The 18,549-nt window shown below is 36.4% G+C and overlaps 1 protein-coding gene across 1 annotated transcript; it reads right to left on the reverse strand.

Moving 5' to 3' along the window:
- Window positions 1–344: 344 nt before the first annotated feature.
- Window positions 345–14,996, reverse strand: LOC113058158 (liprin-beta-1-like). Its single transcript, XM_026225836.1, has 25 exons — window positions 14,818–14,996; window positions 10,613–10,694; window positions 9,613–9,818; window positions 8,951–9,040; window positions 8,672–8,785; window positions 8,427–8,537; window positions 7,727–7,819; window positions 7,173–7,290; window positions 6,315–6,376; window positions 5,750–5,834; window positions 5,236–5,318; window positions 4,833–4,906; window positions 4,441–4,492; window positions 3,991–4,129; window positions 3,703–3,832; window positions 3,485–3,616; window positions 3,246–3,396; window positions 3,038–3,149; window positions 2,305–2,393; window positions 1,954–2,073; window positions 1,737–1,862; window positions 1,468–1,656; window positions 1,171–1,329; window positions 974–1,039; window positions 345–902 (listed from the first exon to the last, which is right to left on the reverse strand). The coding sequence occupies exons 2-25, from the start codon at window positions 10,674–10,676 to the stop codon at window positions 825–827; spliced, it is 2,643 nt and encodes an 880-aa protein (XP_026081621.1). The 5' UTR covers window positions 10,677–10,694; window positions 14,818–14,996; the 3' UTR covers window positions 345–824.
- Between the last annotated feature and the right edge of the window lie 3,553 nt (window positions 14,997–18,549).

The raw sequence follows: 18,549 nt of genomic DNA on the forward strand, positions 1-18,549 counted from the left end.
CTGGTTCCTACTTTTTTTGTGCAACGATGTTTCCCCCAGGTAACTCTACACAGGACAAGTGGTTTGGAGAACTGATCGAAGACTTAAAACAAGTTTGACATTTTCACATTTTTCTGTACTAGCCCAGACATGGCAGCTTGTTACAGCTTTTCATGTTAACAAAGCTCCACATGTAAAACCTTACGCCACTTAGCCTGAAACTTTTGTTTTTCAAAGTTTTCTGCCTTTCATATGGAAAGACTGCATTAGACTTTTTTTTATTTTATATAGACTCATAGATGATAATCTCCCATATGAAAAGATCCAAGGCAAACATATGCATTGTCTAAAAACTTTTAAAAAGATTGGATTCAGAAAAAAAAATAGTTTTAATGGAATTTCTTTGACTTACATGCATAAAACAGTACATAGTACATGGTATTCACTGATATGGTTATAGTATAACAATATCAAGTTTTTGCAGGCAAAAATATAAATTTTCCCTCCCAATAAAAATCATGTAAACGTCCAACTAGAAAAGGGTGAAAACATGCAGTGAACGGTCACATAAGAATATATAGCCTAGTATAAAAGACAATTAAAATCATTAAGAACTAACTGCCATTTTGATTTGTCGTCTTTGGTTTTTAGCTTGGTGCAAACACTTAAAAATACTGTTTCAGTTACTGTAGATCCTAAACGAATAAATAGCATTTAACTGAATTAATATTCTATGGCATGTACTGTGTAATCATTTTGAGTTTCACTGTGAGCTGAGCTTATTGCTTTCATACTGAAATCACAGTAACTTTCACAGCTACAGACTTAGTCAAGTTCAAACATTCTTAGTTGTCATCTATGGTGCTGGTTTCAGGTGAACGGGACGATGCTTCCATGAAGAACTCCTCCTCTTTTAGCATGCTCTGGAGAACACATGAGGTACTGAGGTAAGAACAGGATACAGTACAGCTGGAATATTGTGTGGTTTTCTTACAGTCAGGTTGTTGATTCCTTCCGAGAATGCGCCAATCTGTTGCACGGTTCCTTCAGAGTCCTCCATCTGCACACCATCATTTAAACAATCTAACAATTACATCCAACTATGACCAGAAAACTTATTAAAAACTAGCAATTAAAATATGATTCACAATTTTAGCTCCATTGCATCCTAGTCAGTGGAATTGTCCATACCTGCTCCAGCTGATCCAAGCTGTCCTCGTAAACGCAAAGGCCTTTATTGAAACTACTGCTCTTAGGCATCTGCACATCCATGGGGCAAACATACTCTTCCATCTCCTCCTGTCGCTTCCGTCTCAATGTCCCGAAACTTCCAAATGACAGACGTCTTGGCTAAAAGGAGGAGAGAATGGTAAAGAACAGGTAAAATGTTATCAGCATAGTGTTAAGTTAATAAACAGCTGTTTAGTTATATTCCAAATATAAGTGACATTCAGAGACCCAGAGGCAACCTTACACACAGTTACTTGCCTTGACTTTGGCTGTAGCTGTCAGGACAGTGTAATCTGGGTTTTCAAGATGCTCCTGCTTCAGCCTTTGTGCCTCTGAGCCAATCAGAAGATGGAAGTTGGTTGCAAGGTGACGTCTCAACAGAGTTTTATTTGGTGGGATGTTAAGAAGCAGAGCCATTGTCTCAACATTGAAGCGAGGCTCTAAAACCTGAGAAACGCAGGTAAAAAATAAAAATAAGAAAAAACAACTTGAATAGAAACTGATGTCTTCTGCTCCATTGCACATACCATTAGGCCTCCGTGGACTCCACTTCCTCTCAGGTTGGGTGCATACTCCGCTAGATCCACTGAACGAAGCCACTCCATCACTCTGTGATTGGTCCATTGACAGATTTCTGCTGGCGTGGGATTATTCTAATCAAAGGGGAAAAAATACAGCAAAAATCAAAGTCATATTCAAAGTGACTGGCTCTTAGTGTGGTGGTATAACAGCAGGGTATGCTACCTCCGTTGGTCGGCGACGGAGGCAGCTGGGGTCATAGCAGTTGATGCGTAGCACCTGAATGGCTCTCTTAATACTGAGATGGTGAAGAACACTGCCCACTTTCAGTCCCAACAGGTCATCCTAACCAATGAGATCAAAAAAAAAGTAAACTTTAGTATTGCATTTCCGCAAAAACTGGTACCAACATTTTTTTTTCTTGGACACCATCAGAACATTACAATGATTTCTAAAGACTATAATAATAGCTGCTAAAATTTTAGCTTGTGTGTATGTGTGTGTGTATATATATATATATATATATATAAATAAAAGAAAAGGTATTGTAATATTTAAATTGTAATTGACACCTACCACAGTCATATAGTGAAGCATGCGCCCATCCACTCTGCCCTCATCAAACTGAGATTTATACTGAGGTAGGCCGATGTCATCCAGCCATCCTTTGAGATAATTACAATAATAATATCAGTACTCTGACTTTGTAATAAAGTATTAATGGGTCAAATAACATTTGTAATCAACCTTATTCAGATGTCTGGCTTAAAGTGATATTACACCCTAAAAATGAAAACGTGTCATTCCAAACCCGCAAGACCTTCGTTCATCTTTGGAACACTGAAATCTGAGAGTTTACTGACCCTGCACAGACAGTAAAACAAATTACATGTTTAAGGCCCTGAAATGTATTAAGGGCATTGTTAAAATAGTCCATATGACTTCAGTGGTTCAACAGTCATATTATGAAGATACAGGAATACTTTTTGTGCCTAAAGAAAAAAAAAATGTTTCAATAATTTCTTATTCTTATTGAGTATTCGCCACATGTTCAGGAGAGTACCATGACTCTCAGTTGAACCACTCATGTCACATGGTCCATTTGAACAATATCTTTACTACCTTTTTGGCACTTGAACCTTGTTGTCTATGCAGGGTCAGAAAGCTCTTGGATTTGATCAACAATATCTAAATCTGTGTTCCGAAGAGGATCCAAGGACTTACGGGTTTAGAACAAAATGAGGTTGAGTAATTATTGAAAGAATTGTAATTTGTTTCATTTAGTTAAAAAACCCTGATTGTTACTTACGAGTAACCCAGTTGTAGTCCAGTTTACCCATGGCATCTTCCTCCTCGGAGCCCAGCGACTGAAGAGCCAGCTGCAGTTTCTTTCTGTGTAGAGGATGCCGGATGCCCATGTCCTGAAGCACAGACAGAAATGTCATACACCACACAGAATAACCTAACCTTAAAGCTTAAGAAATAAAAGTATGTGCATGCATATTTGAAAATGTGACCTTTTCCAAATCATGCGGAGACGCCTTTAATAATGTCTGTCCAGAGCTGATGCACTGCTGAGCTTGATTTACATACAAGTCCAGTCCCTGGTTCTGCAGCCAAACGCACACCTGCTCTTTACTCCAGCGTGAAAATGGGCTGTCCAGCTCACTGACAGTGACATTTACAACATTACATGTTGAAGGTGCATGAAAAAAAAATGAAACGAAAGAACTCTTAAAAAACAAACTGTATGTACTTGTTATTGCTTCGCTGCATATCACGTGACCAGCCCAGTCTGGGTCCCGCTGTGGCTCGAACTCCCCCTCTCCGAAACGCTGACTCGGGAGAATCGTCCAGGTCGTCAGAGGTGGACTGACTTCTCTTCATTCTGATGCAGGGATTATAATAGTTAATATCTGCATTTTAATAGACACTGGAGTTTAGTAGTAATATATTAAAACACATTAAAAAGACCTTCCAAATAACTTCATGATCCCCTTTGATTTCTTCTTTCCTTCGGGCGAGTATGTCTCTAATGCTTTCGGCTTCTGAGTTTGCAACCCGGCCAAATCCAAGTGCTCAGTCCCCTTACGCTCTCCTTCAACTGCCAAGCCAATATGTGATCAATAATTCATTAATAGGATAAATAATCCAAGATTCCAAAACTGCCAAGAAATAGGCATACTTCATGTTCATTAAGGTCAAACTTTTGCAGTTTTTAAAATACAAAATGTTTTTCAGAAAGTGTTTGGTCTCACTCACTCAGATTGGGAGCGGTGCTTGACATCTTGTTGCCTCTGATCTTAAAAAAGCCACGTCCGAAAGAGGAACGTGTTTTTTTAGAGCCAAAATTCTCAGTCGGGGAGATGGATGGAGAGCCTCCATTTTTACTGGCTTCATCCTAAAATATTACAAGCAAATTGCAGTTCTTGGTTGAAGATATTTCAGTTTTTGATTTGCCAAATGATTGGATCTTAACAGTTCTAATTAAAAACAAATTAGATGCTTCTTTATTAGCATCATTTATATGTTATACATATGTTTCCAGTGCAGCTATGATGTTGTTTTATTACTGTGCAACATTACTGTGTTCAAGCTGTGTTTTTAACCAACTTGGGGTGACTGAACCCTACATTTGCGAATCTCGAACCTTTTTACAGGATCTTATTAACATATCTAATTCATAATTTCTCATATAGATTAAGTTGGTACCTCATTATTGCTTGTCAAACGAGACCTTTCAGGCTGCTGTACTTCAGAGACACTGAAAAGCATAAGGAAGAAATCAAAACGATCAGAATTTTAATAATGTAATTATAAATTGTAATAAAATTTTGCAATAAAACCACAAATCCCTGATAATGGAAGAAATTATGAACTTTTAAATTAAAATGTCATTTTACAATTCTTTTGTTTACCTTAATTTCATAAAACAATGTTACATTTTAAAGCCCATTTTGTACTCTGTTCATGGAAAGTGCCTGAAAATAATAGTCAGTTTGATCTATTTTTTTCAATCTCCATGGAACCATGGAAAATACTTGAACGTCAATATATCTTTTGTATGAACGGTTGAAATAAATGTCTGCAGTAAGTAAACAGACCTGTCGGTGGTCTCAGCTGCAGGTTTGTGTGTGGTCACTTCAGGGGGCAGCTCTGAACATGGAATGAGCTGAGGCTGTATGAGACACAACAACAATATCACTGATGGACGCGAGTATGCAGGAGATCAGCAGTGAGAAAACTATTTTCCCTGAGGAGTCAGATTTCAAAGGACAAGAGCAGGCAGTGACCGCTCTGAAATGACCTGAAAAATCACAGGATGCTGCTCCCAAACAAAAACAACAGAGACGTTCCCCGTCAACAAAAGGTTATGGTTAAATTGTTATTCTCTGTCAGACCATCACAATGAAAATACTGCAAGGAGGGGGTCTAAAAGGAAGTCTGAGGAACATCCTGTGTACATAAACCATGTGTGTGTGTGTGAGTGAGTAAGACCCTTCATACTTCATCGGTTTCCTCTGTGCCTCCTGTGGAGACCATCTCGGTGTCACACAGCCCTTCTCTTGTGTCCTCATCCCTGGTTTGGTCTGGGAAAACAGCATAAGTCATAAGACAGGATAAATCAGCCAAGCTATTAGACTGGGAATCAGACAAAAGCTTTTTGGGAAATATTCTTGGGATCAAAATAATCTTTTTCCTAATGTCATAAAGACAAAAACAAAAACAGACACAAGTGGTACTGATTAAGCAATGCATGTCGTTCATAATATTAATGAAATCAAGTTACTTGTACATGTAGAGAACTGCTAAAGATCAGTGGTTTTATATTATAGCAGAATGTATAGAAATAGAAAGGCTCACATACTATTCTCAGAGATTTTTCAACAGCTTTCAATTTTGTGTCTAGGAGATATTGTTTTTAATTGTTTATAGCGTGCCCTTGCAATATGAGCATTCTTTTTTTCCTCAAAAGGAAATAATAAACTGAAGACATAAAAATGTGCCAAGGACATCTCACCTTTTGATGCCTGCACAGACGACACCATATCCTGCACTCGCTTGAAACGGATCAGAGACTGCTGCAGCTCTTTTATCTTCAAATCCTAAAACAATTCAGATTAAAACTATGTAAAACTGATTATCATATGAAATACAGATTAATAATTAAACTAAAAAATGTTTTAAATACTTTTTACACAATACAAATGCATATATTATTTGTAATATTACATATACACAAATATTATTATTCTTATTTAAATATATACACAAACACAGTAATATTGTAAAATATGTAAAATAGTACATTTACACCAAAATAACTTTGATTTGAAATCAAATTTGTGGAAGCTTTTGGTAAATTTAATGCACACTTGCTGAATAAAAGTATCATATCAAAAATCCTTTTGACTGGTTCTGTCTACATTAAATATATTCTACATGTATAAATCTATGTAAAAACTGTTTACGCAAAGATTACGGAGATGGTTTAATTAGAAACCAAAGTATGTGAAATAATGTGTGTGCTGGTAGGTGGTTGATGTGATCATCACAACAAAATAGCAGGACATCGTATTGTTTACCTTCTCTTCATTAGCTGTCTTCAAAGACTCAACAGCACTCCTCATTCTCTGCACCTCCATGTCTGAACACACAAAACAACTCCAGAAATAATATCTTCTGGCACACAACAGCTAAACATTTCAGAACAAGACTGGGGCTTTTGATAAATTTTTATGTCTCTGGAATCATTCAAATAAACACCCCAGAAACTGCATACTCGTCATTTTGGAAGTAAAGATGATTTGCAGTCAAGAATAAATATTGTGAGACAATTCATGCACATCTAGCAAATCGGAGTTATAAGAGAAGGGGAGTCTGCAGCCAAAACCAGGTCACCATCAATCAAAAAGCATGTCTAGACGTGTAATACAAACCTTCATATTCCTCATACATTCCAACAGTTTTTCTGGAGCTTACAGTGTGCTGGGATAGTTTCTCCTTTATAACGCATAAATGTTTTTGTTCCTGTGTCATACATTTAAGAGAGGATTTAATAGCTGCATAATGTGTCTGTGCAAGACTCCCTTTAGATTTAGAGTCCAAGTCTACAACTAGTTACGTTTTCCACTCATCCACCATATTTATGCCAATCAGCGTAAATAATGATGTTAAATACAAAAACACACATATACATATATACATACATATATACATATATACATATACATACATATATATACATACATATATATATATATAAAAACATTGATGATTGAATTTTTTACAGATCACAAAGTAGAGTAAACTAGATCAAATTTCACATTTAAGCATAATTCACCTTTTTCACCTTCCTGTACATTATTACATTATTTTAAATTTGATTTTGCATCTCCTCTAGTTACATTTCAAATTGACTTTGGCATGTTCAATAATGTTACCTTTCTCTCTGCTTTGTGACTGTTCTGTGTTTGGGGTTTCTGACATGGCCTGGTCCTGAAATCTTCTAAGTGCCTGTTCTCTCTCCTCCAACTGCTTTTGTAGTGATATCAATTCCTCCTGACCAATAAAAACCACAATTAATGCTGCCAGGACATTCCAGAACTAAAAATAAGCTCACCATGTGCCGACCCCAAATTTACTTCGATCAAATTTACTTATCTGCAAAATACAGCATTATCAAAAATACAATGGGAAATGTCATTTCACGTTATGCAAGAAACCAAACTGAGTGGCAGAAATGCAAAACAAATAAAAATAAAATTAGGAGTAAGGGACATGATTTTTCATGAATCTGTTCAGCTATTTGAATTTGTTCTGCTTTGAGCATGTGGATAAGTTCATTAGCTTGGCACATTCCAGTGGCTAGTCGTGAAGGTTAGGGGTGAACTTTACAAGGATTTCTCAGTGATTCATATACAAGTGCTTGCTGTAACACTTCACTGCTGTTAATCTTATGTTGTGTAATTATGACCTGACCATGAGGCTCTCGTACTTTGGTAGAGTTAAGACTTCTCTCATACTCTTGTCTCTCGTCCTCCATAGAAGTCAACTGAAGGCGCATGTCTTTTACATCCTGATAAAAACCCTAAGGAGAAAGACCATGATATCTATAAGTCAAAGAGTCAAAAATAATTTTGTGACTTGTAATGCTAAATGTTTTGAGTTTGGTTGGATGAGAAGGCCACCAAAGACACTTACAAAGTGGAAAAAACACTGAAACCGAGAACTTAAAATTATACTAAAATGAAATCTATATTTTTATCTAACACAGAGGAAACCTAGCCCATTCTTTTGGTCCACTGTGGATTTCTGGTTTCTGAAAGTGAAACTCCCTTTCGGGCTCATGCAAGTGAGAGAAAGCTGAATGGGTCCAGTATAGTCTGGACTCAAACGGGGCAAAACAAGCTTTATAACAGGAAATGGCTCTGGCACTCTGTGTTTTGCTCTCACCCTCTGCTGGATAAAGCTGGGGGCTTAAGCAGCAATGAATGTCACTATGGAAACCACAGGGTGGTCAAACCATAATAGCCAGGTTTAATTTCATTAAATTGTCAGTACAGTTAATTCTGTTCTGCATTTAGAGCACTTTTAAGGTTCTGATTAATGACTGGAGACTGTAATTTATTAGGTTTGTGGGACTCTGTGCCCTGTGAAATTTCTCAGTGTTGATAGTGCAAACATGTGCTCCTTACCTCACTTTCTCTGCAATCCCCCTCTGTAGCAGCTAGCTTTAGTTTGAGACTTGATACCTCGGTCTGTAGTTCCAGTTTCTCCATCTCTAAAGCACTTCTGCTAAGCAGTTCCTACACACAATTTACATATTCGTTTTCATTTTTTGGAAATCTATTCCTTTAATACTGACCACTCTTACAACAACGTGTCTTAAATGCCGTGCACTTCTGTTATTGCACATAAGCCTTTAAAAGAGATCACACACCTGCTGTAGTAACTCTTCTGTAGCATTCAGTTTCATTTGGTGTTCCTCAAGGCTCGAGTCTAGGTCCTTTATTTTTTCTCCTTGAACTTCCACCTGGTCTGTCAGAACACTTACCTGGGGGATCAGAGTGGATACTAACTGAGTTGTGTGTGATGTGTGACATTTAGAAACTACAATTGCTGCATTCAAACTGACAGATAATAGGAAAACAGAGGCACACAACTTCATATCTGACAAGAAAATCCCACAAAGCCTCTCGACTTGATTTTGACAACTCACCTGGAGCACTAGACATTCTTTGTCACTTTCCAAGCGAGAGAGTCGCTCCTGGTAAACCAAATCCCCTGCTGGAGATCCATGGCCATTGGTCTAAAAACATAAATCAACAAATTATTACATGCATTTGTATTCTACGTGAAACATACATGAAAACACATTTCCAAATAGACACACCAGATTTACTGGTTGTGTGGTGTGGCAACAAAATGCAGTGAAATGAACTGAAATGACCATATTCAGTCAAATGCCAGTGGGACCTGAAAAAGAAAAATCACATGCTGCCATCAGTGAGTCATGTGAGGTTCGTGCAGATGATACTCTGCTATATGAGATGCATGTGAACGTTTCCAGGAGTGGAAATTTCACAAAGCAAGCATGCTTCAGGTTAAATATGGAAAAAGGGGATGGGGAGTTTAAATGTTTCTAATCCAGAAGAATCATGACTAGAGTTAAGGATGGAAAACGCAAAGGGAGAAAATCTTATGTCAGACTTACAGATAAATATATTAAAAGGAAAACAATCAATAGTATTTTCCTCCAGAATAATTTTTGCATCAAACAGCTTAAAAATCTTCAGCCAAAAACGCTAATATTATTTTAAAATAAACTTTATTGAAAGCTTCCAATTTAAGCCCACCAATTGTTGTCTAATGAAAACCCACCAGTCGGCTGTGTAGCCACTCCATCAGACCCTCAGCTGTGGTTTCGGACACCTGGGTGCGCAGACTCTCCTTTTCCTCAGGATCCATCAAGTCCAATGCACCCCTCAGGTCCTCCAAGAGATGCAGCACCCGAAGGCTGCCCAGGAATGGTGAAGTTGGTGACTGACAATCAAAGAGGCCATTGGTGTAATTCATAGCCTTAGAACCTGAGGCAAGTGCAGGAATGAGGATCAGTGAAAGAATTTGGGGATGAGTCAAAATTACTGGGTTCCATGTACAATTAATTAGACTGTTATATAGTGCACAAACTGAATAGGCTAATTCTATTGTTATATGTGTCTTTTTTTTTTATCTGTGTGACCGTGAGGTTGTATTTCCTAAAAATAAACAGAAAATGAGAGTGAGTAAATGACTGAAATTATTTAATTTTAAATTGAATTCTTGTGTAAATTCATTTTAAATCTGCTTTGTTTTGCTGTAGCTACTTTCAGCACTTTCCAAAACCAAACACAGGTCGGATGACTGTGACCACAGTGCTCGGGTGGCTTACTGTCAGATGATGTAAACAGTGGGACGTCCACTTCCATAATTACAGAGTGAATGGAAAAGCATAACCTTCAAGAGATTCACTCTTGCTTCAGGCGAAGACATTCACTTTTCTCTGATGCAGCCCTGATGTTTCCAGAGATGGACAATATTGTGGTCGCATACTGAATAAGCATTAGATTTCATCAGTGCTGAAATAGTGGAAAAGCCTTGTAATGTCGCTCACTGCGCATACTCTCAGTTCTCACAAATCTGCAGAAACACTCACAGTGCAGATTTATTCTCCTTGCAAGTTTACATACGTGCATCGACCCTAAAAATTCTTTCAAATAATTTGTCTCTTTTACTTTTAATAAATGACTACACTGTTGATGATTGTGTAAAGCTGCAAATGAAAGAAAAGAGGAGAAAGAATCTTTTTTTGTACATAGTATTTTTCATGATTTGGTTGTACCTGCGATGATGCCATCCATCTGCTCCAGAGCAGCTGCCAACATGTCACTCGCATCACACATCATGATCAGCTTTCTTGAAACCTGCAAATGTAACATTTAATGGTAAACAAGGACATTACGCTAAAAAAAAAAAAAAAAAAAAAAAAAATCTGATGTTTGATGTTCTCTCTCCTGTCTGGCACTAGTATGAGGCGTTTCTGTCAAATCATGCAGAATGGGAGGACTCATGTGTGGGATAATTGCATGATTCTCCCAGGATTTTTCTCCACTTTGCGTTGGAATGCTTGGAATTCCAGACTTTCAAAACAAAGTCCCACAGGAGATCAGAGTCATGTCCAGTCTGTTACTGCCACTGGCCTACAGCTTGACAGAAGATTGCCTTCTCCACCCACCTGGTTGGATCCCTGAATTAATCTTTTAATTACCATTTCAAAATTAATTTACATTAGCAAGGCAAATTAGATCTAATAGACAGCTACGCCTCACTTATGAACACGTCAAAACAGGCATGAGCAGCTGCTCAAATTTGTTTACAAAAAAATCATATCACTACTTTTAAGGTATCGAAGACAGTGTAACTCAACTAAAAATAAACTATTAAACTATTTTTCCAGAATTCAAATAAAGCTGAAATAAATTCAAATTTAGCAACGAAACTAAGATTTAACAGAGCTAAATATAAAAATAATTTAGCCTACTAAATATAAAACAAAAAGATAAATTATACTAAAAGGGAAATTAGAAATAAAACCATACAAAATATTGCTTTATATTCTACAAATATTAAGAAATAATACAAAAATAACACTGAAGTAGGATGAAGGGCAAACAAATTGTTTTGATTTACAATGTATTTTTACATTTAACAATAATGTTTCAAATTCTATTAAATGTTCACTTTATGAATAATTTAACTTGTAATCCAATGAATGTGTAAACAGCATACATTGGTTTCAAGATATGTTATTAGTAAATCCAACCTTTTTAATATTTCAGTTACATTAATGCAAACTACAAATATCAATATAAAAATATAATAGGGAAAATAGGTGAAAAAATACAAACAACTAGTAAACCATATTGACCCATCACTATTATAGGACTACACTGCTGGTCACAATTACAAGCCAAAACAGGGGGGTACCCTACTTATTTACAGACTGCAAGAGAGCTGGAACTCTCAACAACTAACACAGAGGTCTTTGTTTGTCCATTTACCACCAACCCTGAGAGAAAAAGCACAAGCTACATTCTCATTCTAACATGAACCTTCAATTATGACCTTATCTGATCAACGAGGACCGCAGAAAGAGCAAGCCAGCCCATGTCACTTCACAGTTCTTATGTAGCAAGAGGAGCAGACCAAGGTTTTGTTTATGCACATTAGATTTTGTAGGGTCAATGAATCCTTTGTATACAACACTTGTTCCAAGCAAATAAAAGCTGTTTTAGATCCCAATGACCAAATCAAGCTGCTGACTACAAAACATCAACCAAATACTCACCGAAACTTCAATGATGAATCAAAGTGCTAAAAGGAGTTACAATCGACTGGATTTGACATTCAGATCCATTACCACCTGTAGAAACACTGGCCAAAGTGGAGGTTCGCCCAGCTTGAAATCCACAGCTTTTCCAGTTACTTTTGGCAAAAAATAAAAAATAAAAAATTCTCCACATCCCTGGAGAGAAAAGGAGCTGTATTTAGTCAGCTGCCTGCATCACTTCCTATGGGGAAGCCCTGGATATCTGGCAGTTTCTCCAAATAGTGCAAGTAGAAAGTCTGAGAGTGAATATTTGCTTACATCAGAAAAGAGTTCATTGGGGATGTTATTTGACCAGTTTAAGATTATGAAATCAGATATCAATTATATGACTCTCAGATGCTTCATACAATATTCGAACCGTTTAATATGAAGTCAGAAACAAAATATATGACTCTCAGATCCTTCATACCATATATGATTGTATGTGTGTGGGTATACACACACTTCAAGCCTGCATGGGAACAATTTAGGGTTTTTATATATATATATAAATTCATACATATATATATATCTCCACTCTGACGAGAGCCAGCTCTGATCGGTTCTTTTCACAGATATTTTGATTTTCCATTTCACAAAGCCTGGACGGAAAATCATGGATAAAAGCGAGCCCCTTGTGATAGTGTCGAGTGATCTTTGGCTCCAAGTACACTTTTGAACAATACTTTCCAACAGTAGTAAACGCAACAGATTTTAATCAGTCGCAATTGGACTGAGGAATTACATTTCCAAACGGAAAGAGGCGAAAAAGCAGTCGGGTTGACTTAATTGGCCTTGTATTTTCTCTCAGCCAGAGGCCCTGTGTGTACCATGCACCAATCGCTCCGTGACCCAAATGACCAGCTTCATCACGAACCTCCCCCTTCTCCCAGATTCCTGAAAAACTCCTCCAGATGTGTGCTCCCTCTCACATACCTTCACAATCAGCACTTCCTCCAAACATAGATATCGTACAGCCCCCCCTCAGGCCTAAGCCCTGTCAAACCCTTGTGAAAATTAATTCAGTTGTTTTACTAGTAAATATACAATTAATCAGCAGATTGCAGATTGCCTTAAACGGTTGTTAACCAAAGCACTGTGGGAGGGACGGTGGTGACTAGCTGGCTTGGTTCCCAGACAGGCCTACCAGTACAAAGGTAGAAGTCTTTTTGGTTTATTTTCAGACTCTGACGTTGGCCAGATGTGGAGATAGGGGATGGAGTGGGGGTAGTCTGAAAGAAAAACAACCCACTGCCCGTGCCGTTATCCAGACTGAGCCTCGTCCCAAATACACCCAATCCCTCAGACGGATTGTGCTACTGAGCTATACGCTATACAAACACACAGATGTGACACACATGTGGCCTCCAGCATTAAAACAAGCTCCTAGTGGCAAAGTCCTATCCGCTACTAATCATTGAGCTGGATACTGGAGTGTGCAAATTCAGAATTCAACACAGAAATTTTTGCATAGCTTTGAGTTCCTGAATGAAAGTAAAAGCATATTTTGTATCACCTGGTTTGATAAAGTGCATTTGAGCACCATTCTTCTTAAAGAGGAGTGAGCTGTCAGCTGATAAAGAACAGAGACACATCACTCCCCATACATCAGTGTTTCCCAACCATTTATGTCTAACGTACACCCACAGACCCTTCAGTAGAGCCCTTAACTGACACAATCCAAAAATGTTTGCTTATTCACTTTGGGATTATTTAGCATTATCACAATTATAATGGGACGAAAAACCCATCCACCAAAATGTACAAAACTTTAAACATACTACAAAAGTGCAGAAATGAAACATGTTGCATGATTAAAAACATCCTATGATTGCTAGAGTTCTCCTTTTATCCCAATCACATCAAAGTTACATAAACATCATTAAAATTTCAAAAACAAATGGCTGCATTGCTAATGCTTTGATTCTGTAATTTGTAGCTCGTCTGTGGTTTGCTGAAATCAATACAAGGAAACATGTGGAGGACAAGATAGGAAACATCTGACACACACTTCAAGCCTGCATGGGAGCAATTTAGGGTCTTATATTGAAGAATTAAAGAAAAAAAAAGCCCTGATGTCATAGCTGACCTTTTCCCACTGTGAAAGGCCACAGTTCCACCCTGGAAGTTACAGTAAACACATGATATACTTACACGCTCCAGGTTTATAGGCTAAACAGCACCAGGTTAAGACAGACCTTTCACTTTATTGTGTGAAAAAAAATGACCAACTTCATGAGTAACTTCAGATTTATTCATTCACATAACCAAAAGTCACACCCACAAGCAAATTCAGCTTCCACAAATCCAAAAAAAATAACTGTGATATCGTCCGACAAAAAACACATTAACAAGTTAAAAAAAAAAAATAAAGTTACTGTAGCTCATGTCCTAAAAGAGCATAGAGCTCTAATTAATCTGAACGTAACATGTATGGATGTTGTACAAATAGGCTACATTCCTAAAATGTTACATTCATTTAAAATCTTTGAAGTGTATAAAAGTGTAGTTATGAAAAAGGGCAAAGAATGAGTGAACACAAGACAAAAAATAAATAATTAAAAAAAAAAAAACATGGAAACGTAATTCTACGCATCTTAAAACGCTAAACGACCATCAGGTGCGACACAGATGAAGCACATTATTATTGTTTAGTCAGTTTATCGTAAATGGCTTACCTTCTAATGTAATGAGAGTCCTATCGTTATTCGAAATGATAAACTTCCTTCAGCAGACGCGTGTGTCCAAAATCAACAGATATTCCCGAGCGTCTCTCATATTAATGTTTCTAATGAAGTTGAACGCGTCTCTGAGAGCAGCGGCGGAACTTTCGGACTTCAAGTTAAGAACTCTGCGCCCAAGTGCGCATGCGCATGCTAGACCAGTCACAACCACAAAACTATCTAACATCATCAATTACCTCCACAGAAGACTATAAGTAAAAACTTAGATTTTTTGCCTTCAGTTTTCTGTTCCGATAAAATGATACCTACACAGAAATAGAATTAGTGGAAGAAAATAAAAAAGAGGGCTTCGTCCAAGTAATTGGTCAGGCATGATTCAGAAACAATAGTCATCTAATTAAACTATTCACTATGTTTTTTCAAAATCTGTGAACGTTTCTTGTCCTCATTCAAATTAAATTGAATTATTGTTGCTAAAACGTAGCAGGCGGCATATCACGTGGTAGTCTGTTTATTTCTTCTGCTCAGACTAGACTAATCACCGAGGTTTGTGATTGCCAAAGACAATTTCAATTTATATCATTTGTTATTTAACTTTTAATTGATATACATATCCCTTTGTTATAAGCAGACTGATATTTTTGGACTAAATAAATGAATAATAATAAAAAAAAATGAACATAAAATACCCTTTCCCGCCAGTTAGAGCTTTTCAATTAATTGTGTTTTCATTTTTTTTTTTGTTGCTTTATAGCATACAATAAATATACAATTCTAAGAATTAAATAAAAAAGTTACATGATAAAGTATATGAATAAACATGTTTACCTATGTGAATATGCATAAACTAGATTTATAATATAATTTGAAGTAATGATTGTTGACGTTAGTAACAAGAGCTATTAAAATATTTCCAAAATTTTCTGATATGAAGTCATCTGCATAGAAGCAAGTAAAAGCTCCCGGGAAACAGATAAATATCGCCCTCTTGTGAATATTAATTTATATATATATATATATTATATATGCCTATTGTTGTCTCCACTTCACACTAGATGGCAGGCAAACGCTAGTTTTTTTTTTTTTTTTTTTTTTTGTTTTTTTTTACTGTAAAAGTTTGATTTAACAGCTGTTTGTTTCTTTCTGAATTAAATTCCTTAACTTTATACATATGTGACTGCTATTAAAACCATTATTTACTATGGGATCATATCATAATTCAGTTTGTGCATTTAAGTTATGCCTTGGATGCTCAAGGTTGCTAAAACCTGACCCTCTGTCACCACATTCAAACATTGTTCACTGAAAATTATACTAAAGTTAAGTGGTTGCAAACAATTGATTTTAGCAACATACAAAAAAGTTAGTCAACTAAATTAATTTAAATGTAGCTAAAATAAATTGATTGCAATCACTTTCATCAAAAGAATTTAGTTAATTCAATTGATCTTTTTTCTTTTTCTTTTTCTTTTCTTTTCAGTGTTCTTCCTGGACAGACCCATGATTTTAGGATTTAAAGAGATTTGCTGGTCCATCTTTACAGTCCGTACCCAGTGATTTATTGTCTTAAGACATTGAAAAACAGAACAGGTGAAGTTACTTCCACTAACCTGTAATATCTGGTCTATTTTCTCATGCCTTTTGGATTGAGGCACTTCTGTGTCCATGGTAACCAGGCTCATGGGGGAATCATTTTAGTCCCTTTTTCTCAATGGCACAAACAACCCACTTTTTTTTTGCCCACTGGGTGAAGAGCTGTACCCTGCTTGGGTCATGTTGTCACTCTTGAAAAAGTACAAGACATACTGTGAGAAGGGAAAAGATAATGATTCTGGAGAATACCAATATAGAACTTAGTTTTCAAAATAACTTCCCTTGTGAATCCCAGCAATTTTGTGTGGGCAGAGCTATTGCTGGATTTAGCCCAAGTAAATAGAGGCAGATACCAAATAGTGTAGAAAATACTCAATATCAAAGTGGCCTTTTTAATCCAACTCTGAGTGAAACCAGTGACTCACTGTGTCCAAAGAACACTGAGAACTCACATTACAGCAGACGCACCACACCGAGCCACCAACATGAAGGGGTTTATGGAATCATTTTTCCTTCCAGGTGTCACAGAGATGATCTTTGTTTATTTCATTCACTGTATATAAGGACACAGCATGTTAATTAGCGGGAAGGAGAACAGCAATCTCTTTCTCTCACCTGGGCAACTGCAAGATACCAGTCACATCAGTGCATGTAAGAATGTCATTTTCAAAGAAAGCAACAACTAATTTACTTGTGCAAATTAAGCTACAAATAGCACTTTGTTTATTTCATAATTATTAATGTATAATTTAAAATAAAATAACATTCTTTAGTGCTGCTCGAACATTCAGGCAGTGGGAATGCATGCAAAAACCAAGTACACTGAAAGCCACAAATAATATTCTGTTGTACAAAACAAGCCATTTATAGCACCAAATGTATTTATTTTTAATTAATTATTGTTTAAATTCAATTGAATTTTTCCTCGCTGCTTAAACATTCAGGCAATGGGAATGAAAACGTGTGCAAAAAATCAAGTACAATGAAAGCAGCAACTAATTATTCTGTATAAAATGATCAATTAATAGCACCTCATTTATTCAATTGATTACTGTTTATTTTATTTTTTTAATAATTAAATTATGCTGCACTGCTCAGACATTCATAAGGAGTGCAAACATCAAATACAGAGGAAGAAACAAATAATTTTTTAAAATATTACAATTAATTAATTTAATTAATATATATATATATATATATATATATATATATTTTTTTTTTTTCATTTATTAATTTATTTGTGCAAAATGAGCTATTTATAAAATCTTATTAATCTATTTGATAATTTATTATTTATTTTTGAAATAAATGAAATAATGAATAGCTGAATTGGTGTGAAACACAAAATAAGTTTTGAAATCTTGTTTTAGTCCTCACTGATTTTGTTGTATGAACAAAAACTGTTGATCAGAATAACTTTTTTTTCTATTCTGCAGAAGTAACAAAGTCATACAGGTTTGAAAAGTGAGTAAAAGCTGACGGAATATCTATTTGTGGGTGAACTGAACTGTCATTTTAAAAACCTCAGTGAAAAAAAAAGAAGAGAAAACTCCACAAATAGCCTTTCATAGCATGGAAGACCCTACCACATTCAGTAATGATCTGTGGTTGCTGGGAGCCAGTAACAAGGAGCCCATGGCACAGCAGGGGAATCATGTATAGGGGAGGCACTTAGTGACACCTAGTAAAGAAATGCCCGTAAAGTTGCTCTTAGTGAGATAGATGAGTTGGATCTTTGCCTCTATAAGAGTAACAGTTAGATTGTTCATTAAGAGTCACGCTTCTTCATATCCCGAGGTTCTCAGTTCCATTATTCATTCATGCTCCTGCACACTTTTGTTTTTCCTCTCTAAATACTCACTCTGAAGAACATCAAATGCTGTACAGAATGTTCTTAGAAAAGAGATTATTTTTAGAGGAGTTGAAAATAAACACACCGGAGCTATGACGTTGTTTATTCATCAGAGGTTCGTGTTTGTCGTGAGCGTGCTGGGGTGGAATTACTGATAATAATGAGCGGATAGTCTTAATGGTCATTCAGAGTAGTTCTCAGATGTTTTCAGCTCTGGGTGACTCAAGCAGTGACTCATGCATGGATTGGTCTGCATAGGATGTCACCATAGCAAATGTTAA

Source organism: Carassius auratus, chromosome 4 (assembly GCF_003368295.1).
Source record: "Carassius auratus strain Wakin chromosome 4, ASM336829v1, whole genome shotgun sequence".
Classification (NCBI taxonomy): domain Eukaryota; kingdom Metazoa; phylum Chordata; class Actinopteri; order Cypriniformes; family Cyprinidae; genus Carassius; species Carassius auratus.

Excerpts from the sequence above, each read along its gene's own strand:
- LOC113058158 (XM_026225836.1), bottom strand. The coding sequence starts at position 10,676 with ATGATGTGTGATGCGAGTGACATGTTGGCAGCTGCTCTGGAGCAGATG. Across the intron at positions 9,041-9,612 it reads AGTGGCTACACAGCCGACTG|ACCAATGGCCATGGATCTCC; the intron begins GTGGGTTTTCAT and ends TTATGTTTTTAG. Across the intron at positions 1,040-1,170 it reads GCTTGGATCAGCTGGAGCAG|ATGGAGGACTCTGAAGGAAC; the intron begins GTATGGACAATT and ends GATGGTGTGCAG.